This window comes from Larus michahellis, chromosome 21 (genome assembly GCF_964199755.1).
Source record: "Larus michahellis chromosome 21, bLarMic1.1, whole genome shotgun sequence".
NCBI classification, from domain to species: Eukaryota; Metazoa; Chordata; class Aves; order Charadriiformes; family Laridae; genus Larus; species Larus michahellis.
Genome location: NC_133916.1, coordinates 1,980,541 through 2,006,302, shown reverse-complemented (window position 1 = coordinate 2,006,302; position 25,762 = coordinate 1,980,541). Strand labels below are relative to the sequence as shown.

Here is a 25,762-nt window from a genome sequence, read left to right as displayed (position 1 = left end):
GTAGGCCACGACGCCCCGTGGCACCTCACGACACCCCATGGTGACCCACAACACCCCATGGCACCCTACAACACCCCATGGTACCCCAAAACATCCCATGGCACCCCACAACAACACCCCATGGCTCCCCACAACACCTACAACACCCCATGGCACCCCAAAACATCCCATGGTGCCCCACAACAACACCCCATGGCTCCCCACAACACCCCATGGCACCCTACAACACCCCATGGCTCCCCACAACACCCCATGGCAGCCTACAACACTCCATAGCACCCCAAAACATCCCATGGCACCCCACAACAACACCCCATGGCTCCCCACAACACCTACAACACCCCATAGCACCCCAAAACATCCCATGGCGCCCCACAACAACACCCCATGGCTCCCCACAACACCTACAACACCCCATAGCACCCCAAAACATCCCATGGCGCCCCACAACAACACCCCATGGCTCCCCACAACACCTACAACACCCCATAGCACCCCAAAACATCCCATGGCGCCCCACAACACCACCCCCTGGCACCCCACAACACCCCATGGCAGCCTACAACACCCCATAGCACCCCAAAACATCCCATGGCACCCCACAACACCACCCCGTGGCACCCCACAACACCCTATGGCACCCTACAACACCCCATGGCACCCCAAAAGATCCCATGGCACCCTACCCCATGGCTCCCCACAACACCCCATGGCACCCTACAACACCCCGTGGCGCCCCAGAACACCCCATGGCACCCTACAACACCCCATGGCTCCCAACAACACCCTATGGTGCCCCACAACACCCCATGGCACCCCACCCCATGGCACCCCACAACATCCCATGGCATCACCATGGCTCCCCCACACACCCCATGGCACCCTACAACACCCCATAGTGCCCCAGAACAACACCCCATGGCACCCCACAACGCCCCATGGCTCCCCAACCAGCGGCAGTGTCCCCCCCCCCCAAGCACCGGCCCCCATCGGGGGACACACCCTGGGACGTGTCCCCCCCCAGGGAAGGCCAGGTTGGGGTGTCCGTCCCCCACCACAGGAGCAGCCCCCCACCATCCCCACCATCTGGTCCCTGGGGGGCTCCCGAAGGGGTCCTGGGTGCCCCCCCCCCCGCCACCGCCATGCGAGGACCCCGTCCCCCCCCGAGATGGGGCGTCCAGGCAGGGGTCACAAAGATCCATCTTTATTGGGTGCCGGGACGTGCGGATCCCCTGGCACCGCTTAGAAAACGCGGAGAACCCTGTAAAAAGGGCTGGGGAAGGGCCAGGGGGGGTACAGGGGGCTGGCACCCCCCCCCACGCCGGGGCACCCCGGGGTCTGCAGGAGCGAGGGGATTCGGGGGCGAGGCCGCGCGCGGGGACCCCCGGCATGCCCTACATGGGGACACGCGCTGACCCGTGTGCCACGGCGGCGGCGGGAAACGCCGTGCTGGGGGCGCCCGCTTTGGGGTAGAATCGCCCAAATTGGTCCATTCGTGCCGGTGGCCACGCGAGCCCCGGCAGGGAGAGGGGGGGCACGGGGCTGGAGCCGGGCTGTGGCACGTCTCGCCTGGCACAGCACGGCACGGCACAGTGTGGCGTGGCATGGCATGGCATGGCATGGCCTGGCATGGTATGGCGTGGCCTGGCATGGCATGGCACGGCATCACCTGGCATGGCATGACATGGCATCACCTGGTGTGGCGTGGCATGGCCTGGCCTGGCATGGCACGGCATTGCTTGGCATGGCATGGCCTGGCATGGTACAGCGTGGCCTGGCCTGGCATGGCACTGCTTGGCATGGCACGGCATCGCCTGGCATGGCATGGCATCACCTGGTGTGGTGTGGCATGGCCTGGCCTGGCATGTCATGGCATTGCTCGGCATGGCATGGCCCAGCATCACCTGGTGTGGCATGGCATGGCCTGGCATGGTACAGCATGGCCTGGCGTGGCACGGCACTGCTTGACATGGCACGGCATCGCCTGGCATGGCATGGCACCGTGTGGCCTGGCACGGCATTGCTTGGCATGACATGGCATCACCTGGCATGGCGTGGCCTGGCATGGTACAGCCTGGCATGGCACGGCATTGCTTGGTACGGTGGCCTGACATGGTATGGCACAGCACGGCCCGGCATGGCACAGCACGCTGTGCCCTGCCATGCCATGGAATTGCTTGGCATTGCCTGGCATGGCAAGGTATGGCACGGCATGGCATGACATGGCATGGCACAGCATGGTACGGCATCACCTGGCATGGCGGCCTGGCATGGTTTGGCACGGCATGGCACGGAATTGCTTGGCATGGCATGGCATAGCATGGCACGGTGTGGCACGGCATGGCATGGCATAGCACAGCACAGTGTGGCCTGGCATCACCTGGCATGGCATGGCATGGTGGCCTGGCACGGCGTGGCATGGTATTGCTTTGCGTTGCCTGGCATGGCAGAGTGCGGCATGGCGTGACACGGCATGGCCCGGCATGGCCTGGCACGGCACGGTACGGCATGACATGGCCTGGAGCACCATGGCATGGCCCGGCACGGCCTGGCGCGGCACATTGTGGCCTGGCACATCATGGCACGGCACGGCCCAGCCATGGGCCACCGGGCTCTCACCTCCTCACCCCGTGCCGTGACGGCAGCGCAGGAGGCGTCCGTGCCACGGCCACGGTTCGCACACGCGTGTGCACGCGCCCGCCCCCCCCCTCCACACGCATCCCTCAGCGCGTGTGCACGTGTCACCATGTGAACACCCACCCGCACGCACACCCCCACGCGTGTGCCCGCGCGTCCCCATGTGAACCCCCACCCCCCCCACGCGTGTGCACACGCGTCCCGTGACCACCCACGTGCATACACACACCCGTGCACGCGTGTCCCCACGCAACCCCCCACCCACCCACATGCGCGCACACACACACACGTGTGTGCACACACATCCCCACGGGAACACCCCCCCACACATGTGCACACCCCCCCCGACGTGAACACCCACCCACGTGTACACACACACGCGTGTGCACACACACACACCCCCCCAGGTGAACACCCACCCACAGGCATGCGCACACGCGTGTGCACACGTGTCCCCATGTGAACACCCACCCACGTGCACACGCGTCCCCGCGTGACCGCCCAACCACGTGCGCGTGCACACGCGTCCCCGCGTTGACACCCCCGTGCACGCCCGTGTGCACACCCCCCCCGACGCCTACACCCCCCCCCACACACACACGCGTGTGCACACACATCCCCACACACAAACGCCCCGCACACGCCTGTGCGATGAGCGTGTGCGCACACACAACACACCCCCCCCACACACACACCCCCCCCCCCCCCCAGGTCTGGCGGGCCCACGCTGACCCCCCGGCTCTGTCCCGGTGCCGGGGGGGCCGGGGGGGGTGACACGGAGCCGCCGTACAAACCCCACACCTGTATTTGGCATTTCTGGGCTGAGGAGGGGAGGGGGGGACACTGCGGGGGCGGGGGGGGGACACACACACACGTACAAAAGCCGTAACGAAGCTCCGGTCCGAAGCGGGTCCCTAAGGCCACGTTGGAGGGGGGGGGGGAGGGGGGAAGGGGAGCGGGGGTGGGCACGGTGGGCCCCCCCCCACCCACCCCCCCAACCCCGTCCCTGTCACAGCTCCATGGCGGCGCTGCCGGACGATGTCTTCAACGGGACGGAGTCGAAACCGTCCGGCGTCCTCTGCGGCGAGCGTCGGCGTCAGTGCCACGAACCCCCCCCCCCCCCACTCCGTCTGTGTCCCACTCGCCCCCGGGGTGGGGAAACTGAGGCAAGGCCCACGGCGGTAGCTCGTGGAGGAGGCGGGGGGGTGGGGGGGCGTGGGGGGGGGAAATGCGTCCCCGTCCTTACCTTCGAGGCCAAGGCCTTAATTTTGCCCAAAAGGGAATTTTTGCTGGCGAAGAGCAGCTCGTCCTCGGCGTCCTCCCCCTCCATGATGGCGCAGCTGTCGGGCGCCGCCAGCTCGCTCTCCTTGGCCGCCGCCGTCATCACCAGTTTGGAGTATTTATACTCCAGCCTTAGCCGGGGCGGGGGGGAAAACACAACAATGGCATTTACCCCCCCCACCCCTCCCACCCCGGCATCCCCTCCGAAATCCCGGTGCCGGGGTCTCACTTTTGGTTCTTTTTCCAGAAGTAAGCGGCGAGGGCGGCCAGCAGGACGGCGACGCAGGTGCCGGCCGAGATTCCCACCTTCAGCCAAAAATCCCCGCTCCGGCAGCTCCTCAGCCTCTGAGCCGGCAGCTCCTGCCCCCCCCGGCACAGCCGCGGCTCCCGCCACACGTAGGTGGTCCTCTGGGGGGGGGGGGGGAATAATTGATGGGGGGGGTGTGTGTGTGTGTGTGTGTAGATGGGGGAACCCCCCCTCCCCAAGTCCATCCCCGTGGCGTCTGGGCCTGAGCGATGGCGGTACATATAGGTGGTCCTCTGAGGCGGGGCGGGGGGGGGAGGACTGGGGGGGGGAAATAAGATGGGGGGACCCCCCCCCCTCCCCAAGCCCATCCCCGTGGCATCAGGCCCTGAGCGATGGTGTTCCTCTGGGGGGGGGTGAATAGGATGGGGTGCCCCCCCTCCCCAAGCCCATCCCCGTGGCGTCAGGCCCTGAGCAATGGTGTTCCTCTGGGGGGGGTGGAATTGATGGGGGGGGGTGAATAGGATGGGGGGACCCCCCCCTCCCCAAGCCCACCCCCGTGGCGTCTGGCCCCGAGCGATGGTGACACAAGTAGGTGGTCCTCCGGGGGGGGGGGGGAAATTGGTGGGGGGGGGAATGGGATGGGGGGGGGGAATTGGGAGGGGGGAATTGGGGGGGTGAATAAGGTGGTGGGGGGTGAATAGGATGGGGGACCTCCCCCTCCCCCCCCAAGCCCATCCCCATGGCGTCTGGCCCCAAGCGATTGTGGCACTTGTAGGTGGTCCTCTTGGTGGGGGGGGGGGAAATTGGGGGGGTGAATAGGATGGGGGGGGGGGGAACTGGGGGGGGGAGGTTGAATAGAATGGGAGACCCCCCCTCCCCAAGCCCATCCCCGTGGCGTCTGGCCCCGAGCGATGGTGACCCAAGTAGGTGGTCCTCCGGGGCAGGGGGGGGGAGGAAATTGGTGGGGGGGTGAATAGGATGGGGGCGGGGGGGGAATTGGGAGGGAGGAATTGGGGGGGGGAATAAGATGGGGGGGTGAATAGGATGGGGGGGGAATTGGGAGGGAGGAATTGGGGGGGGGAATAAGATGGGGGGGTGAATAGGATGGGGGACACCCCCCCCCCCCCCCCAAGCCCATCCCCATGGCGTCTGGCCCCGAGCGATGGTGACACATGGAGGTGGTGCTCTGGGGGTGGGGAAGAAATTCGGGGGGGGGGTGAATATGATGGGGGGGGGATTAGTGGGGGGGGGGGGGGAATAGGATGGGGACCCCCCCCCCCCTCCCCTCCCCTCCCCTACCTGGACGCCGCCGAGGCAGGCGCCGAGGATGGGGCGATAGTGTGCGTCGGAGCAGAGGGGACACGCAGCACCCGTCACCCAGAGGAAGTGGAAGGTGCAACCGTCGCAGGTGCCCTCGGGGCATTTGCTGGGGGGGGGGGGGAGAAAAAAAAAAAAAATTGGGGGGGGCGGGGGGGAGGGCTCAGCCAGCGGTGACACCCCCAGAGCGGGGGACACCCCGAAGCGGAGCACCCAGAGGTCCCCAAGCGAGGTGAGGACGGGATGGCAGGAGTGGGGGGGTGTCACCCTGGGAGGGGACTGGATTTGGGGGGGGATGCTGTGTCGTCCCCCCCCCACAACCCCCACCAAAGCCAACCCGGTCCCTAGCAGTGTCCCCACCGACCTGGGGACAGCCAGGGTGCCGGTGCCCGGGCGCAGCGGGTCGCAGCGCAGGCGGATGGCGGTGGCCCGGCCGCCGCTGCAGGGCTGTGTCACGTCGTTGGACCTGCCCGGGGCGAGGGGGGGGGACACACACACACAAAGGGGACTCAGCGAGGGGTAGGGGGGGGACACACAGCAGAGTCCCTGTCCCTTCCCCGTCACCCGCCCTCGTCACCTGAAGAAGAAGACGATGTCGGGCAGGTCGGGGTGGCCGGGGGGGAAGTGTTCGGGCGGGGAGGTGACGCCGTCCAGCGTGGAGCCGGCAGTGACGCCTGCGGGGAGAGCGGGGCGTCCCAGTGTCACCCAGTGGGGTGTCCCAGTGCCACCCACCGGAGCGTCCCAGTGCCACCGGGGTCCCAAGGGGAGGGGTGTGTGTGTGTTGGGGGGGGGGGGGGACACACGACACACTCCGGAGCCCCCCCGCGGCGTCCCCGCTCACCCAGCAGGCGGTCGGCCAGGCTGACGGGCTGCGAGGACACGGCCGTCTTGTAGCCCATGACGTCGGGGGGCACCAGCAGGGACTGGCAGACGTGGGCCGTCACCACCCGCCCCGCGGGCCCCTCGCCCGCCGGCAGCCGCGCGTCCGTCACGTTGTCACTGCAGGAGGCCATCTTCCTGCCCTGCGGCGACCGCACACGCGTGGGTCTGTGTGCGCGGTGATGCCACACGCGTGTGTGTGTGTGCAATGACCGCACACGCGTGTGTCTGTGTGTGTGGTGACTGCACACACGTGTGTCTGTGCATGGTGATGCCACACGCGTGTCTGTGTGTGCAATGACCGCACACGCGTGTGTCTGTGTGTGCGGTGACAGCACACACGCGTGTGTGTGTGTGGCAACTGCACATGTGTGTGTCTGTGTGTGCTGTGACCGCACACGCACGTGTGTGTGTGGCGACCACAGACACGTGTATCTGTGTGTGCGGTGATGGCACACGCATGTGTCTGTGTGTGCGGTGACCACACACACGTGTGTCTGTGTGCACATTGATGGCACACGCGTGTGTCTGTGTGTGTGGTGATGGCACACGCGTGTGTCTGTGTGTGCGGTGACCTACACACGTGTGTCTGTGTGTGTGGTGATGGCACACGCATGCGTCTGTGTGTGTGGTGATGGCACACACGTGTGTGGGGGGGTGGTGGCACACGTGTGTGTCTGTGTGTGCGGTGACAGCACATGCGTGTGTCTGTGTGTGTGGTGATGGAACACGCGTGTGTGTGTGTGGGGCGACCGCACACGTGTGTGTCTGTGTACATGTTGATGGCACACGTATGTGTGTGGTGCTGGCACACGCATGTGTCTGTGTGTGCAATGACAGCATACATGTGTGTCTGTGTGTGTGGTGACCGCACACACGCATGTGTGTGTGTGCAATGACCGCACATGCGTGTGTCTGTGTGTGTGGTGACTGCACACGTGTGTATCTGTGTGTGTGGTGACCGCACACACACGTGTGTGTGTGGTGATGGCACATGTGTGTGTCTGTGTGCACGTTGATGGCACACGCATGTGTCTGTGTGTGCAATAACCGCACACGCATGTGTCTGTGTGTGCAGCCACGGCACACGTGTGTGTCTGTGTGTGCAGTGATCGCACACGCGTGTGTGTGTGGGGGGCAACTGCACACGTGTGTCTGTGTGTGCAATGACCGCACACGTGTGTGTATGGTGACGGCACACACGTGTGTCTGTGTGTGTGTGGTGACTGCACTCACGTGTGTCTGTGTGCACATTGATGGCCCACACATGTGTCTCTGTGTGTGGTGACGGCACACGCGTGTGTCTGTGTGTGCGGTGACCGCACACGTGTGTGTCTGTGTGCATGTTGATGGCACACGTGTGCGTGTGGTGCTGGCACACGCATGTGTCTGTGTGTGCAATGACCGCATACATGTGTGTCTGTGTGTGTGGTGACCGCACACGTGTGTTTGTGTGTGCAGTGACAGCACACGCGTGTGTGTGCATGTTGATGGCACACACATGTGTCTGTGTGTGCGGTGACCACACACGTGTGTGTCTGTGTGTGCAGCGACAGCACACGTGTGTGTCTGTGTGTGTGGTGATGGCACACGCGTGTGTGTGTGCCGTGATCGTACACGTGTGTGTCTGTGTGCGTGTTGATGGCACACGCGTGTGTCTGTGTGTGGTGATCGCACACGCGTGTGTGTCTGTGTGTGTGGTGACCTACACGCGTGTTTGCCCTCTGTACGCACACACACACGCGTGTTTGCCCTACATACGTGTGCGCACACCCGTTCCCATCCCCAAGTCACCCCCCCCCCCGCCCCTTCCCGTGCCCAGGGCAAACACTAGCCCGTTCCCATGCCCGGGGAAGTCACCAGCCCAGTGCCCGTGCCTGAGGAAGCCCCCAGCCTGCTGCCTGTGCCCAGGAAAGTCACTAGCCCATTCCTCTGCACAGGGAAGTCACTAGCCTGGTGACTAGCCTGGGACACCCACCCTGGTGTCCGTGCCCAGGGAAGTCACTAGCCCGGTGCCCGTGCCCTGGGAAGTCACTAGCCCACTGTCTGTGCCCAGAGAAGTCACTAGCCTGGTGCCTGTGCCCGGGCAAGTCACTATGCTGGCGCCCGTGCCTGGGGAAGTCACTAGCCCAGTGCCAATGCCTGGGGAAGTCACTAGCCCATTCCCGTGCCTGGGGAAGTCACCATCCCGGTGTCTGTGCCCAGGGCAGGCACAAGCCTGGTGTCCGTGCCAGGGGCAGGCGCTAGCCCATTCCCCGTGCCCAGGGAAGTCACTAGCCTGGTTTCTGTGCCCAGGGCAGGCACTAGCCCATTCCTGTGCCTGAGGAAGTCACTAGCCCATTCCCATGCCTGGGGAAGTCACCAGCCTGATGTCTATGCCCAGGGCAGGCACTAGCCCGGTGTCCGTGTCAGGGGCAAACACTAGCCCATTCCTGTGCCTGGGGAAGTCACTAGGCCGTTCCCCGTGCTCGGAGAAGTCACTAGCCCGTTCCCCGTGCCAGGAAAGTCCCTAGCCCACTCCCCATGCCCAGTGAAGTCACTAGCCCACTCCCCGTGCTCGGAGAAGTCACTAGCCTGTTCCCCGTGCCCGGGGAAGTCACTAGCCCACTCCCTGTGCTGGGAGAAGTCACTAGCCCACTCCCCGTGCTCGGAGAAGTCCCTAGCCCGTTCCCCGTGCCCAGGGAAGTCCCTAGCCCATTCCCCTTGCCCAGGGAAGTCCCTAGCCCACTCCCCGTGCTGGGAGAAGTCCCTAGCCCGTTCCCCGTGCCCGCCGGCCTCACCTGGTGGCCGCAGAGGCTGAGGTTGAAGTGGTGGAAGTACTTGAGGCCCTTGGCGGTGAAGCTGGGGCCGCTGGCGAAGGCGACGGCGGGGGCCAGCGCCGAGAGGTCGTAGCGCAGGACGCGGCCCGGCAGCGGCAGGGAGAAGGTGCAGTTGTTGTAGCAGAGGGAGCGGAGCTGGGGACGGGAGGTGGCATCGTCACCCCCACGGGGACGCAGCGGGTCACCCGGGGGGGGGGCTGCCATCATCCCCTTGGGGACAGCGGGGGGGGGCTGGCGTCGCCCGTTGGACAGCCCGGGGTTGGGGGGGGGGTGGTGGTGGTGGTGGCACCCATCCGGGGTCAGATCTGTCACCCACCCTGTCACCGCCCAGCATGGCCATGGCGGGGGGACGGTGTCACCTCCTTGGGGACGGCTGGGGGGGGCTGGAATCCCCCATCCACACAGTGTCACCCGCCCAGGATGGCCATGGGGGGGCTGGTGTCACCTTCTTGGGGACAGCTGAGGGGTTGGAATCCCCCAACCACGCAGTGTCACCCACCCAGGATGGCCATGGGGGGGACAGTGTCACCCACCCTGTCACCCGCCCAGCGTGGCCATGGGGGGGACAGTGTCACCCACCCAGTGTCACCCACCCAGGGTCAGATACCGTCACCCACCCTGTCACCCACCCAGGATGGCCATGGGGGGGCCCAGTGTCACCCACCCAGGGTCAGATACCGTCACCCACCCTGTCACCCGCCCAGGATGGCCATGGTGGGGGGGACAGTGTCACCCACCCAGGGTCAGATACTGTCACCCACCCAGGATGGCCGGGGGGGGCCGGTGTCACCTTCTTGGGGACAGCTGAGGTGCTGGCATCAGCCATCCACACAGTGTCACCCGCCCAGGATGGCCATGGGGGGGACAGTGTCACCCACCCAGGGTCAGATACCATCACCCACCCTGTCACCCGCCCAGCATGGCCATGGGGGGACAATGTCACCTTCTTGGGGACAGCTGGGAAGCTGGCATCACCCATCCACGCAGTGTCACCCACCGAGGATGGCCACGGGGGGGCCCAGTGTCACCCACCCAGGGTCAGATACCGTCACCCACCCTGTCACCCACCCAGGATGGCCACGGGGGGCTGGTGTCACCTCCCTGGGGACAGCTGGGGATTGGCATCACCCACCCAGACAGTGTCACCCACCCGGGATGGCCAGAAGAGCTGGTGTCACCCACCCATGATGGGGTTGGGGTGGGGGGGGGCTGGTGTCACCCTCCTGGAGCCAGCTGGTGCCACCCATCTGGGACACCTCGGCTGGAGGGGCTGGTGTCACCCCTCCGGGTCCCACAGCATCACCCATTTTGGGGGGGGACGACGACAGCTGGCATCCCCCATGGGGACATCCCCCCCCCCCGCGCCCCCGGGGGACACGCGGGGCCGGTCACCTGGTTGCTGCGGGTGCCGGGGCCGCAGGGGTGGCAGGCGGGGGTCCCGTCGGAGGGGTGACCCCGCAGGTAGGTGCCGGGGGGACAGGGCCGACAGGCGCCCGAGCCGCGCTCCACGGCGTGGCCGGGGGGACACGGGGCGCAGGAGCCGGCCGGCTCGGGGGCGCAGCGCCGGCAGAAGGAGGCCACCCCTCCCAGCACGTTGGTGACGTTGACGGAGTAGAGCTTGGCCACGTCGGTGGTGTAGCGCCGGCCCTGGCACCGAGAACACCTGTCACCGTCACCGTCACCCGCCCGCCCACAGCCCGCCCCGCTGGGGGACAGCTGGGGAGCTGGCATCCCCCATCCACGCAGTGTCACCCACCCAGGGTGGCCATGGAGGCTGGTGTCACCTCCTTGGGGACAGCTGAGGGGTTGGCATCACCCATCCACGTACTGTCACTCACCCAGGATGGCCGTGGGGGGGCCCAGGGTCACCCACCCAGCGTCAGATACTGTCACCCACCCTGTCACCCACCCTGTCACCTGCTCAGGATGGCCGTGGGGGGACAGTGTCACCTCCTTGGGGACAGCCGAGGGATTGGCATCACCCATCTATACAGTGTCACCCACCCAGGATGGCCATGGGGGGGCCCAGTGTCACCCACCCAGGGGCAGATACTGTCACCCACCCAGGATGGCCACGGGGAGATGGTGTCACCTCTCTATCTAGGGACAGCTGGGGAGCTGGCATCACCCATCCACATGCTGTCACCCACCCTGTCACCCACCCAGGATGGCCATGGGGGGCCCGGTGTCACCCACCCAGGGTCAGATACCGTCACCCACCCAGGATGGCCACGGGAGGACAGTGCCAGCACCTTGGGGACAGCTGGGGAGCTGGCATCACCCATTGACACAGTGTCACCCACCCAGGGTCAGATACCATCACCCACCCTGTCACCCACCCAGCATGGCCATGGGGGGACAGTGTCACCTCCTTGGGGACGGCTGGGGAGCTGGAATCCCCCATCCACACAGTGTCACCCACCCGGGATGGCCATGGGGGGGCCATGTCACCTCCCTGGGGACAGCTGAGGGGTTGGCGTCACCCATCCACACAGTGTCACCCCCCCGGGATGGCCATGGGGGGGCCATGTCACCTCCCTGGGGACAGCTGAGGCGTTGGCATCACCCATCCACACAGTGTCACCCACCCGGGATGGCCATGGCGGGGCTGGTGTCATCCCGCACGGTGTCACCCTCCACCCGGGGGGGGGGTTGGCGTCACCCATAGAGGGGTCAGATCCTGTCACCCGCCCGGGACGGCCCCGTCCCTCACCGCCTCGTGGTAGGGCGTGCGCTGGAAAGCCCAGGTGAAGCTCATGGTGGCGTTCTTCTCCACCACGTAGGTGTAGGACTGCTTCCCCTTGGGGCCCGTCCACGTCTCCACCGGCGTGTTGGTGCGGGAGTTGACGCCCTGCGGGGACACGGGGGGACGGTGGGACACCAACCCCCCGCCCCAAACCCGCTGCGTTGACGTCGTCCTCGTCGTCCCCCCTCCTCCTCCCACGACTCACCACCATGAAGTAGAGCTCGCAGCTGACGCTGCAGACGGTCTCGAAGACGAAGGTGATCCTGCCCACCTCCTTGCTCTCCGCGTCCTCCGGCACCGGGCTCGGGGGGCTGGTGACGGCGTGGGGACGGCGTTGGGGACGCTGCCGGGCTCTGCCCCATGCCGCTGTGTCGTCCGTCCCCGTCCCCGTCCCGTTCCCCCCCCGCCCCCAGCAACCTCCCTGGGGACATCCCGGCGCTGGTCCCCACCCCACCTGAAGCCGGGGACCACCAGCGTGAGGATCATGAAGTCGTTATCGGAGGCTCCCGCCGCCGTGTAGATGTAGTCCCCGGCCACCTCCCAGCCTGCCAGGACAGGGTGAGGGCTCAGCGGGGTCCCCGGCTGTCCCCGCGGGGAAGGGACGGCGAGGGGACAGTGTCCCGGCGTTACCTGCCATCCCCTTGTACTCGAAGTTGATGCCGCTGAGGACGGTGGTCTCCATGTTGGGGGGCAACACGTTCCACCACTTGTACTCCAGCCCCAGCGCCGGCTCCGTGCCCGGCGGGCAGCTGAGGCAGCCTGGGGACAGGAGGGGACAGCCCTGCACCGGGGTGGCACCCACCTCCCCCCACTCCCCGGCAGCTCCGGGTGCCCCGGTCACCCCTTGGGGACAATGACAGGGACGTCCTTACTGGAGCCGTAGGGACAGGAGAGGACAATCCTGTACCGGGGTGGCACCCACCTCCCCCCACTCCCCGGCAGCTCCGGGTGCCCCGGTCACCCCTTGGGGACAATGACAGGGATGTCCTTGCTGGAGCCATGGGGACAGGAGGGGACAATCCTGTACCGGGGTGGCACCCACTGCCCCCTGGCAGCTCTGGGTGCCCCGGTCACCCCTTGGGGACAATGACAGGGATGTCCTTACTGGAGCCATGGGGACAGGAGGGGACAATCCTGTACCGGGGTGGCACCCACCTCCCCCCGGCAGCCCTGGGTGCCCCGGTCACCCCTTGGGGACAATTATAGGGATGTCCTTGCTGGAGCCATGGGGACAGGAGGGGAGAGCCCTGCACCGGGATGGCACCCACCTCCCCCCCCCCCCCCCCCCCGGCAGCTCTGGGTGCCCCGGTCACCCCTTGGGGACAATGACAGGGATGTCCTTACTGGAGCCGTAGGGACAGGAGGGGACAATCCTGCACCGGGGTGGCACCCACCTCCCCCTGGCACCTCCTGGGTGCTCCGGTCACCCCTTGGGGACAATTATGGGGGTGTCCTTACTGGAGCCATGGGGACAGGAGGGGAGAGCCCTGTACTGGGGTGGCACCCACCTCCCCCCGGCAGCTCTGGGTGCCCCGATCACCCATTGGGGACAATGACAGGGACGTCCTTACTGGAGCCATGAGGACAGGAGGGGACAGCCCTGCACTGGCGTGGCACCCACCTCCCCCTGGCACCTCCTGGGTGCTCCGGTCACCCCTTGGGGACAATTATGGGGGTGTCCTTACTGGAGCCGTGGAGATAGAAGGGGACAATCCTGCACTGGGGTGGCACCCACCTCCTCCCAGCAGCTCTGGGTGCCCCGGTCACCCCTTGGGGACGACATCGGGGACGTCCTTACCGGAGCCGTCGGAGTAGGAGCCGTAGGGACAGGGCTGGCAGGCGCTGCCGTTGCCCTTGGCGAAGCCGGGGTTGCAGGGGGGGCACTTGGTTTTCACCCCGGAGGGGGGCAGCCGAGCCGCCCCCGCCGCCTCCTCGCTGCAGATTTTGGGCTCTGCCCACTTGAACATCAGCTGGGTCTGGCCGGGGTGGGAGAGGGGACAAAGGGGGTGAGCCGGGGAGGGGACACGACACGGGGGACAGCCAGCCCCCCCATGTGTGTGTGTGTGTCCCCCCCGCCAAGGCCGTACCTCCCCGCGGGCGTCGCAGGCGCTGTGGGTGTAGAAGTAATCCTTGTCGGTGCAGGGCGGCCGGGGCTTGCAGGACGCCGAGCCGGGCTCTGCCGATGGCGGGGGACACGGTGTGGTCAGTAACCCCGCGGGGGGGACACACACGACATCACCCACGTCCCCACGGGACGCCCTGTCACCTGCGGGACGCCCGTGGCCCCAACCCGCCAAGGGGTGGCGGGTCGCCCTTGTCCCTCGCATCAGCTCTCCCTTCCCTGGGGACAGGGTGTTGGGGGGGGACAAGGGGACCCGGCTGCCACCTCCAGGTGAGGGGACAAGGGGAGGGGACCTGGCTGAGGGGACAAGGGCAGGGGACATGGCTGCCACCCGCGGTTAAGGGGACAAGGCAAGGGGACCTGGCTGCCATCTCCGGGTGAGGGGACAAGGGCAGGGGACCCGGCTGCCACCTCTGGGTGAAGGGACAAGGGGAGGGGACCCGGCTGCCACCCCTGACTGAGAGGACAAGGTGAGAGGAGCTGGCTGAGAGGACAAAGGCAGGGGACCCAGCTGCCACTCCCAGCTGAGGGGACAAGGGGAGGGGGGACCTGGCTGAGGGGACAAGTGCAGGGGACATGGCTGCCACCTGTGGTTGAGGGGACAAGGGGAGGGGACCTGGCTGCCATCTCCGGGTGAGGGGACAAGGGGAGGGGGAACCTGGCTGAGGGGACAAGGGGATGGGACCCATCTGCCACCCCCATCTGAGGGGACAAGGTGAGGGGACTGGCTGAGGGGACAAGTGGGGGGGGACCTGGCTGCCACCCCCGGGCGAGGGGGCAAGGACAGGGGATGAGGCTGCCACCCCCGGGTGAGGGGACAAGGGGAGGCGACAAGTGGGGGGGACCCGGCTGCCACCTGTGGCGGAGGGTACAAGGGGAGGGGACCTGGCTGCCACCCACGGTTGAGGGGACAAGGGGAGGGGACCCATCTGCCACCCCCATCTGAGGGGACAAGGGGAGGGGACCTGGCTGAGGGGACAAGGGCAGGGGACATGGCTGCCACCCACGGTTGAGGGGACAAGGGGAGGGGACCCGGCTGCCACCCCCAGCTGAGGGGACAAGGGGAGGGGACTGGCTGAGGGGACAAGGGGAGGGGACCTGGCTGCCACCCCCGGGTGAGGGGACAAGGGGAGGGGACTGGCTGAGGGGACAAGGGGAGGGGACCCGGCTGCCACCCCCGGCTGAGGGGACAAGGGGAGGGGGGAACCTGGCTGAGGGGGGGGGGACAAGGTGGTGGCCGCGGCCTCCCCCCTCTCACCGGCGTAGGCGGCGGGCTCGCAGGGCTGGCAGACGGTGGCCCCTTTGCCGGAGAAGGTGTCGGGGGGACAGAGCTGGCAGGAGCCGGAGCCGGCGGCGGGGGCGAAGGTGCCGGGTTTGCAGGGGAAGCACTCGGAGGTGTAGGCCACCCCTGGAGGCGGGAGGGTGCTCAGGCCCGGGGTGGGGGGGCGGGGAGCCATTGGGGGGAGACCCCACACACACACACACCCCCCCCACACCCACACACCCCCCCACACACCCCAACCTGCGCCCCCCCCCCCCCTACCCGTGATGCCGATGTTCCTCACCAGCACCGGTTTGGGGACCTTGGCCCAGACGGAGAACGCCGTGGTCCGCCAGTACAGCACGTTGTTGCCGCGGCTCAGCTCCACCTGCCAAAGTTGGGGGGGTTGGGGGGGGGGGGGCGTTGAGGGGTTGGGGGGTGGGGGTGGAGGGGGGGGGGGAGCGGGGAAGGGTGGTCCCGCTGCTGGGGAGGGGGGCTGGCACCCGTGGGTGGGGAGCCGAGGGACCCGACGGCACCGGCTGCCGCCCGCCGCGACCTCATGGAGCGTCCTCTCCTTGGGGGGGGGACACACGGCAACGGGAGGGACTGGTGGCTCCCAGTACAACCAGCAGGAGGGACCAGTGGCTCCCAGTACAACTGGTGATGGGAGGGTCTGGTGGCTCCCAGTACAACCAGCAGGAGGGACCACTGGCTCCCAGTACATCTGGTGATGGAAGGGACTGGTGGCTCCCAGTACAACCAGCAGGAGGGACTGGTGGCTCCCAGTACCACTGGCTACACGAGGGACTGGTGGCTCCCAGTACAACCAGCAGGAGGGACTGGTGGCTCCCAGTACATCTGGTGATGGGAGGGACTGGTGGCTCCCAGTACAAGCAGCAGGAGGGACCAGTGGCTCCCAGTACAACTGGTGATGGGAGGGACTGGTGGCTCCCAGTACAACCAGCAGGAGGGACTGGTGGCTCCCAGTACCACCGGCTACACGAGGGACTGGTGGCTCCCAGTACAACCAGCAGGAAGGACTGGTGGCTCCCAGTACAACTGGTGATGGGAGAGACTGGTGGCTCCCAGTACAACCAGCAGGAGGGACTGGTGGCTCCCAGTACCACCGGCTACACAAGGGACTGGTGGCTCCCAGTACAACCAGCAGGAGGGACTGGTGGCTCCCAGTACCACCGGCTACAGGAGGGACTGGTGGCTCCCAGTACAACTGGTGATGGAAGGGTCTGGTGGCTCCCAGTACAACCAGCAGGAGGGACCAGTGGCTCCCAGTACATCTGGTGATGGGAGGGACTGGTGGCTCCCAGTACAACCAGCAGGAGGGACCAGTGGCTCCCAGTACAACTGGTGATGGGAGGGACTGGTGGCTCCCAGTACAACCAGCAGGAGGGACCAGTGGCTCCCAGTACCACTGGTGATGGGAGTGACTGGTGGCTCCCAGTACAACCAGCAGGAGGGACCAGTGGCTCCCAGTACCACCGGCTACACGAGGGACTGGTGGCTCCCAGTACAACCAGCAGGAGGGACTGGTGGCTCCCAGTACATCTGGTGATGGGAGGGACTGGTGGCTCCCAGTACAAGCAGCAGGAGGGACCAGTGGCTCCCAGTACAACTGGTGATGGGAGGGACTGGTGGCTCCCAGTACAACCAGCAGGAGGGACTGGTGGCTCCCAGTACCACCGGCTACACGAGGGACTGGTGGCTCCCAGTACAACCAGCAGGAAGGACTGGTGGCTCCCAGTACAACTGGTGATGGGAGAGACTGGTGGCTCCCAGTACAACCAGCAGGAGGGACTGGTGGCTCCCAGTACAACCAGCAGGAGGGACTGGTGGCTCCCAGTACCACCGGCTACAGGAGGGACTGGTGGCTCCCAGTACAACTGGTGATGGAAGGGTCTGGTGGCTCCCAGTACAACCAGCAGGAGGGACTGGTGGCTCCCAGTACAACCGGCGGGAGGGACTGGTGGCTCCCAGTACAACTGGTGATGGGAGGGACTGGTGGCTCCCAATACAACCGGCTACAGGAGGAACTGGTGGCTCCCAATACAACCGGCTACAGGAGGAACTGGTGGCTCCCAATACAACCGGCAGGAGGGACCAGTGGCTCCCAGTACCTCTGGTGATGGGAGGGCCTGGTGGCTCCCGGTACAACTGGGACACAAGGGACCTGGGGGGGGGGCTGCGCCGTGTCACCCCCCCGCACTCACGCTGTGAAACTCCCAGCCCTTCTCCGTCGTCCGCATCCAGCGCGACTCCTCCACCGTGGGCTGGCACTGGTCGTTCTGCACCTGCGGAGCCGGCGTCAGGACGGCGACCCCCAGGGACCCCCCGCCACGTCCCCAAGGACACCCCCCCCACCACCCCCAGTACAACTGGCAGGAGGGACTGGCGGCTCCCAGTACAACCGGCGATGGGAGGGTTTGGTGGCTCCCGGTGCCCATCGAAGGGCCACGGTGGCAAATAAAGGCTCTGGCTCGTGGCACAAAGGCGAGGGGAGTCCCCTGGCTGCTCCCTCTCCCACGGGGTTGGGGGTCCCGCCACCGGGGCGGGGGGGGGGGACGGGGGACATGACACTGCCGTGCGTCCCCACGCCGGTCCCCCGCGGCGCCCTGCCGGCACAGCCTCCCGGGGAAGGGCGACGAGGGGGACGATGGGGGAAACGGGGTGCTACGGACACCCAGCGGCGTGGCAGCAACCCATCCCGGTCCCCGTGTCCCCAGGGATTCCCCCGCCGCCCCCCACCCCCCCAAACCCCCCCCCCCCCAGTCACCTACAAAGAACTCGAAGACGATGCTGCTGTCGGGGTAGATGTACTCGAAGGAGACGGTGCCCGACTGCTTGAGGCTGACGGCGTACATGAGGGTGGCCGTGCACTCGTCCGTGTTGGAGGCCACGTAGTCCCCCAGCGGCACCCACGTCGACCTGCGGCGGGTGACACCGACCCCCCCCCCGGGCTCCTTCACCGGCCCTGAACCCCGCGGCGGCGGCCGGGATGAGGACGGAGGGGACGGTCCCCGGGCGGAGCAGGGAGGTGGCGTCGGACACGGGGGGTTTGGGGACACCGCGGGGGGAATGGAGAGCTGGGGCAGCTCGGCGGCTCCCAGTACAACCAGGAGGGACTGGCGGCTCCCAGTACCATCGGCAATGGGAGGGACTGGTGGCTCCCAGTACGAGCAGCACGAGGGACTGTCGGCTCCCAGTACCACCAGCAAGAGGGATCGGTGGCTCCCAGTACAACCCACAGGAGGGATTGGTGGCTCCCAGTACAACCAGCTACCGGAGGGACTGGTGGCTCCCAGTACAACCAGCAGGGGAGATTGGTGGCCCCCAGTACAACCAGCTACCAGAGGGACTGGTGGCTCCCAGTACAACCAGCAAGAGGGATCGGTGGCTCCCAGTACAACCAGCAGGGGAGATTGGTGGCTCCCAGTACAACCAGCTACTGGAGGGACTGGTGGCTCCCAGTACAACCAGCAAGAGGGATCGGTGGCTCCCAGTACAACCAGCTATTGGAGGGACTGGTGGCTCCCAGTACAACCGGCTACAGGAGGGACTGGTGGCTCCCAGTACAACCAGCAAGAGGGATCAGTGGCTCCCGGTACAACCCACAGGAGGGACTGGTGGCTCCCAGTACAACCAGTTACAGGAGGGATCAGTGGCTCCCAGTACAACCAGTAGGGGGGATCTGTGGCTCCCAGTACAACCAGTAGGGGGGATCTGTGGCTCCCAGTACAACCGGCAGGATGGACTGGCGGCTCCCGGTACAACCCACAGGAGGGACTGGCGGCTCCCAGTACCATCGGCAATGGGAGGGACTGGTGGCTCCCAGTACAACTGGTGATGGGAGGGACTGGGGGCTCCCGGTACAACCGGCAGGTGGGGATCGGTGGCGTCACCGCACCCATCCTGGTCACCATCAGGTTGGCCGAGACACCCCCGCCCCCCCCCCTCCAATTCCGTTAACGGGGACGAGCCGGCGGTGTGGAAGGTTGGGGGGGGGGGGGTGGGAGAAACGCGTGACTCACGCGGAGCAGTTCTCCACGGCGTCCCCGAAGGCCTCGTCCACCTCCAGGTTGGTGGCCACGTTGGCAAAGCCGTGGGGCACCTCGTCCCACTCGTCGAAGCGGACGCCGGTGCCCAGCGAGTAGCTGCCCTCGGCGCAGGGGCGGCACGCCTGCGCCTGCATGTCCAGGAACTCCCCCGCCTTGCAGGAGAAAGCTGCGACGAGGAGGTGGAGGGGGGGGGGGGGTCGTCAAGACCGGGGTGTCCCCCCCCCCCCCCAAAACCCCGTCCCGGCGCTGCTTCGGCCTCAGCATCCTCGGCTCCGCTTTTGGGAGCGCTCCCCGCTAGCGGAGGGACCGGCGGGGTCCGGGATCCCCCATCCCCAGCATCCCTCTCACCCCGCGCCGAAGGATGCTGCCGAAGGGCACCCCTATGGCCCCCCCCCCACCCCACACCCCCCCCCCCCCAGCCATCGCAGCCCGGAGGCGCCCCCCCGACCGGCTCTGGGATTCCCCCCATCCCTCCGCGGTCCTACGGCACCAAGGCAAAATCCGAAGGGTGCTGCAGAGCCATGGGGCACCCCCAAAGGCTTGGGGGGATTCCATCCATCCCCCCCCAAAATTTGGGATTTTGGGCAATTCCACAGCCAGCGCCAGGCAGGATGCGACCCCCCCAAGGCTCGGGGGGGGGGGGGGGGGGTGGGGGGGGATGGTTTCCATCCCCTCCATGGCATCCCGGAGGCACCCGACGGTTCTGGAATCCCTCATCCCGAGCATCCCTGCGCGACCCCAGGGCAGCAAGGCCAAAATCTCCCCAAAATTTGGGATTTTGGGCAATTCCACAGCCAGCGCCAGGCAGGATGCGACCCCCCCCCAAGGCTGTGGGGGAGGGGGGGTGGGGGGGGTGGGTCCATCCCCTTCATCGCATCCCAGAGGCTCTGGGATCCCCCATCGCCACGCGGCCCCACGGCACCAAGGCAAAATCCCCATCCCCCCCCGCCCCCCCCGCCAAATTTGGGATTTTGGGCAATTCCGCAGCAAGGGCCAGGCAGGATGCGACCCCCCTAAAGGCTGGGGGGGGGGGGTGGTTTCCATCCCCTCCATGGCATCCCGGAGGCACCCGACGGCTCTGGGATCCCCCATCCCTGCGCAGCCCCCACGGCACCAAGGCAAAATCCCCCCCCCCCCCAAAAAAATTTTGGGATTTTAGGCAATTCCGCAGCGAGCGCCAGGCAGGATGCGACCCCGGTCTTGAAGATGCTGAGGATCCCAGGCACACCCCCCCCCCCCCAAAAAAAAAAACCCCTCGCCCTCATTTCCCAACACCCCCCCCCCATGTGTGTGTGTGCCCCCCCCCCGTCCCCCCCCAGCTCCTTACAGCACTCGGTGCCCCTGACGGGGTCGGGGAGGCCGGTGCAGAGCCCCGGCGTGTGTGGCACGGCCACCCTCCAACGCGCCCCCCCGCTGTCACACGCCGTGTACTCGTAGTGGTACTCGGACTGCAAGGGAAAAACACACGGGGGGGGGGGAGTCGCGGCCCCCCCCTCACAAATAAGGGCTGCCCCCCCACCCCCGGCCTGTGCCCGGCCGCCTCTGGCACCGGTGGTTTTGGTTTGTCCCACGGTGTCCCCCCCCCCCAGCATCGGCTCCTCCAGGCTGCTCGGTGTCATGCCAGGGGTGCTCGGTGGAGGGGACGATGGGGGGGGGAACAGGGGGTGTTCGGGGAGGGGGGGGGGGCGGATCCTGAGGGTGGGAGGATGCTCAGGGTGGGAGCAGAGCGGGGGGGTGCTGGGGGCAGGGGGTGCTCAGGGCGGGGCCGGGGGGGGGGGGATGCTCAGGGTCGGGGGGGTGCTGGGGGCAGGGGGTGCTCAGGGCGGGGCGGGGGGGGGGATGCTCAGGGTGGGGGGTGCTCAGGGGTGCTGGGGACTGGGGGATCCTCGGGGTGGGGAGGATGCTCAGGGTGGGGGGATCTGAGGGGGGGGGATGCTCAGGGTGGGACCAGAGCAGGGGGATGCTGGGGACCAGGGGGATCCACGGGGGTGGGGTGGGGGGATGCTCAGGGTGGGGGGGGTGCTGGGGGCAGGGGGTGCTCAGGGGTGCTGGGGACCAGGGGGATGCTCGGGGGGGGGGGATCTGAGGGGGGGGGGGGATGCTCAGGGTGGGACCAGAGCACAGGGGGATGCTGGGGACCAGGGGGATCCTCTGGGGTGGGTGGGGGGGGTGGGATGCTCTGGGTGGGGGGGTGCTGGGGGCAGGGGGTGCTCAGGGGTGCTGGGGACCAGGGGGATCCTCGGGGGGGGGGGTGGGGGGCGATGCTCAGGGTGGGACCAGAGCAGGGGGATGCTGGGGACTGGGGTGCTCAGGGTGGGGGGGTGATGGGGGTAGGGGGTACTCAGGGTGGGGGGGTGCTGGGGACCAGAGGGATGCTCAGGGTGGGGGGATCTGCGGGTGGGGGGGATGCTGGGGGTGGTGGATGCTGAGGGTGGGGGGACACCGGGGACCAGGGGGATGCTCAGGGTGGGGGGGGGGTGCTGGGGTTGGGGGGGGGGTTGCTCAGGGTGGGGGGATGCTGGGACCAGAGGGATCCTCGGGGCGGAGGGGGGATGCTCAGGGTGGGGGGGGGGGTGATGGGGACCAGGGGGATCCTCAGGGTGGGGAGGGGTGTTCAGGGTGGGGGGGGTGATGGGGGCAGGGGGTCCTCAGGGTGGGGGGACGCTCAGGGTGGGACCAGAGCGGGGGGGGGTGCTGCGGACAAGGGGGGATGCTCAGGGTGGGGGGACACCGGGGACCAGAGGGATCCTCGGGGTGGAGGGGGGATGCTCAGGGTGGGGGGGGCTGCTGGGGGTGGGGGGGTGCTCAGGGTGGGGGGGGGGATACTGGGGACGGGGGGTGCTCAGACCAGGGGGCCGCTGGGGTCCCAGGGGATGCTGCTGGGGCTGGGGGGATGCTGGGGGCAGCGGGATGCCTGGTTGGGGGGGGTGCTGAGTAGGATGACACCCCCCCCACCACCCCCCCCGCCCCTCCACGACATCCCCCCGGCCATGCCAAACCCCGGGGGTGGGGGGGGTCACCCAGGCCACAGACACCTGCCCGCGACCTCCCTGACCCCCTCCACGGGCCGGGGCAGCGCAGGCACCCGGGGAAGCCGTGGGGGGGTCTAAAACCCCATGTCCCCGTGTCCCACCCCCCCACACCGCCTCGAAGTGTTGGGGGGGGGGAGAGGGGGGGGTTGACACCCCGTCCCGGCGCTGTTTGCCCTGGCGTGGCCCCCACGTGCCGCTCATTGAACCTCCGCCTTGGCACAACCCGGATCCTCCGTCCTGCCCGGGGCGGAGGTTGGCGGGGAGGGTTGGGGGGGGCCCAGATGGATGCTGGAGCAGCCTGGGAGGGGGGGGGGGAGCAGGGCACCGTGACCCCCCCACACACACCACACACCCCCCCCCCCCGGTGTTGCCAACTGCCGCCAAGCCAGGCCCGGCTCAAGGCCGGCGAGGAGGCGATGGCGGGGGCGGCCAATGCCGTTAATGCCCCGGGTAGGGCGAAAGGGGGGGGGGTGTGGGGGGGTTGGGGGTGAGGGAGCGATGCTGCAGCCCCCCCCCCAACTCCGCTGCAGCATCCCTGGGGTTCAGTTTGGAGCCGGGCGCCGCGGCTTCGTGCTCCCGCACCCAGCGGAGCGTGGCGGGTTGGCGAGAAAACAACTCTTTGATGTTTCCCGGCAGCTGGAAACGGCGGCTTTTTTTTGGGGGGGGGTGTGGGGGGGGAATAATAATGGGGACACACAGGGGCCTGCAGCCCCCCCCCCCCCCTCACCCCAACCAACCCGGGTACAGGCAGCCCCAAACTCCCAGCCCCGGCCCCGGGATGGGGACGCGGAGGAGGATGCCCACCGCCACGACGCCGGGGGGGGGGACACACACACACGGGGTGACCCCCGCTGCCAGCACCCCACCGTCGCTCTTGTTCCCGAGGGATTCCCTTGGGAAGAAGCTGGGGGGGGGGGGTTTCCTCTTCCCAAACTTCCCCCCCCCCCCCGGCACGTGGCTGTAACGAGCGCTATTAATCGCCCCCCTTCCTAAAAAAGCGCCACTTTTCTTTCAAAAGCTCAATAAATCGACCCAATTCGGCCCCCGCAGCAGGAAAGGGGGGTGGGGGTGGGGGCTGTCACTGTCACCCCGCTCCGCCTGACGGAGGGAAAGGGTCTGTCCCCATCGGGGGGGGGGGGGGGGGGCGACAGGGATGGGGACAAGCCGTGCCAACCGCCCGTCTATTGTTTCCAGCCAAAAAAAAAAAAAAAAAAAAAAGGGAAAAAAAAAAAAAAAAAGACAGAAACGCCACCCCCCCCCCAAAAAAAAAAAAAATTGGATCACGGCATAAAAAAAAAAATAAAAAAATAAAAAAATTAGTGGCCCAGATGAAAAGCGGCTGGGGACAGATTGGGGGGGGGTGGGTGGGGGGACGACAGGGACAGAGACAGGCGGGGGGGGGACATAGGGACAGATTGGGGGTGTTGGGGGGGGGCCACGACACGGGGAGAGGGAAGGAGCTCAGGGAGTGAAATTTGGGGGGAATTTTGGACCTGGCGGGGGGGACACCGGTGTCCCCAAGGTGTCGTTGTCGTCGTCCCCCCCCCCCCCCCCCGATTTCACCACTTGGCTGAGAAGCCCCTGGGGGACTGGTCGGTCCCCTGGGGGGTCGGGGGGGGGGGCAAAGCCCCCCCCCCCGACCCCCCAGGGGGCCGACCAGTCCCCCCCCCTCCCCAGAGACCTGCCCCGGTGCCACCGGGACCCCCCCTCTGCATCCCATCGGGACCAGCCGCGCATCCCCCGGGTTCGGTTTTATCCACCGTGGGGGTGTATTTACCGGTGTCGTCGTCCCTTCCCCCCCCCCCCCCCCCCCCCCGCCGTCGTCTCCCGGTGCCGGTACCTCCTTGCAGACGTGGAGCCGTTCCCCGGTAAGTCCCGGTGTAACGGCGGTGGCCAGACACAGCGCTAACAGCGCCCGCCGGACCCCGGTACCGGTGCCGGTACCGGCCATGGCGGCGCAGCGACGGCGACGGCAACGATCGGCCCCGTGCGGGCACCGGCCCCGCGGCCCCGCCCCCCGCCAACGGCCCGGCCCCGCGCGCGCACCTGCCGCCACCTGCCCCCGCCCCCCCCCCCCCCGCGGCAACGGCATCAGCCCGGAACGGCACCACCGGGAACGGAGCCGGGAACCATCCCTGGCAACGGCACCGGGAACGGCACCACCACGAACGGAGCCGGGAACCACCCCCGGGAACGGCATCGGGAACGGAACCACCGGCAACGGTACCGGGAAGGACACCGGGCATCACCCCGGGAACCATCCCCGGGGAACATCCCCGGGGAACGGCACCGGGAACCATCCCTGGCAACGGCACCGGGAACGGCACCGCCGGCAACGGAACCACCGGGAACGACCCCCGGAACGGAACCGGCAACAGCACCGGGAACCACCCCCGGGAACGGCACTGGCATCACCCCGGGAACGGCCCCCATCGGGAACGGAACCACCAGGAACGGAACCGGGAACAGCACCACCGGGAACGGCAGCAGGAGCCATCCCCGGGAACGGCCCCGGCATCACCCCTGGGAACGGCACCACCGGGAACGGCAGCGGGAACCATCCCCGGGAGCGGCCCCGGGAACGGCACCACCGGGAATGGCACCGGGCATCACTCCTGGGATCGGAACCACCGGGAATGGCACCGAGAACGGAACCACTGGGAACGGCACCAGGAACCACCCCCGGGAACGGCACCGGGCATCACTGCTGGGAACGGAACTACCGGGAACGGCACCAGGAACGGAACCCCGGGGGACAGAACCGGGAACCACCCCCGGCACCGGCACCGAGCATCGCCCCGGGAATGGAACCACCAGGAACGACCCCGGGAACGGCCCCGGGAACGGCCCCGGGCATCATCCCCGGCACCGGCACCAGGAACGGTAACCCCGGGAACGTTATTCCGGCAATGGCACCGGGAACCGGCACGGGGAACGGCACTCCCGGGAATGTTATTCCGGCAACGGCCCCGGACACCACCCCCCGGGAACGGAACCCCCGGGAACGTATCGCCAGGAAAGGCACCGGCACCGGGTACCCTCCCCGGGAACGGAACCGGGAATGGCACCGGGCATCACCCCGGGGAACGTTATCCCAGGAACGGCCTCGGGTGTCCCACCCCGGGATCAGCACCGGGAATCACCCCGGGAACCGCTCCCCTCCCACCCCACCCCCGTGCACCGGCACCGGGAAGGACCCCGGTAACAGGGGACATGGGGACAACAGGGCATATGGGGGACACGGGGGACACCGGGGACACGCTGCTCAGTCCGCGGTGGCACAGGGACACCGGCAAGAACCGTGGGGACGGGGGGGGGTGGCGGGACACGGCCACGGGGTGGGGATGCGCC

The 25,762-nt window shown here is 67.6% G+C and overlaps 1 protein-coding gene across 3 annotated transcripts; it reads right to left on the bottom strand.

Annotated features, from left to right (window-relative positions):
- Positions 1 to 3,425: 3,425 nt before the first annotated feature.
- Positions 3,426 to 24,423, bottom strand: ELAPOR1 (endosome-lysosome associated apoptosis and autophagy regulator 1). Of its 3 annotated transcripts, XM_074564539.1 has the most exons (22): positions 24,252 to 24,423; positions 20,707 to 20,827; positions 19,353 to 19,545; positions 18,102 to 18,249; positions 17,535 to 17,615; positions 15,592 to 15,697; positions 15,307 to 15,456; positions 14,014 to 14,102; positions 13,725 to 13,902; positions 12,557 to 12,685; positions 12,381 to 12,471; positions 12,132 to 12,237; positions 11,894 to 12,031; positions 10,573 to 10,827; positions 9,142 to 9,315; positions 6,324 to 6,504; positions 6,060 to 6,156; positions 5,847 to 5,948; positions 5,465 to 5,591; positions 4,148 to 4,326; positions 3,884 to 4,049; positions 3,426 to 3,715 (listed from the first exon to the last, which is right to left on the bottom strand). In XM_074564539.1, the coding sequence occupies exons 1-22, from the start codon at positions 24,360 to 24,362 to the stop codon at positions 3,647 to 3,649; spliced, it is 2,991 nt and encodes a 996-aa protein (XP_074420640.1). In that variant the 5' UTR covers positions 24,363 to 24,423; the 3' UTR covers positions 3,426 to 3,646. The 3 variants fall into 3 exon arrangements, with proteins under 3 accessions (XP_074420640.1, XP_074420637.1, XP_074420638.1); XM_074564536.1 differs by lacking the exon at positions 24,252 to 24,423 and having other exon boundaries at positions 20,707 to 21,059; XM_074564537.1 differs by lacking the exon at positions 24,252 to 24,423 and having other exon boundaries at positions 3,427 to 3,715; positions 12,135 to 12,237; positions 20,707 to 21,060.
- Positions 24,424 to 25,762: the final 1,339 nt, after the last annotated feature.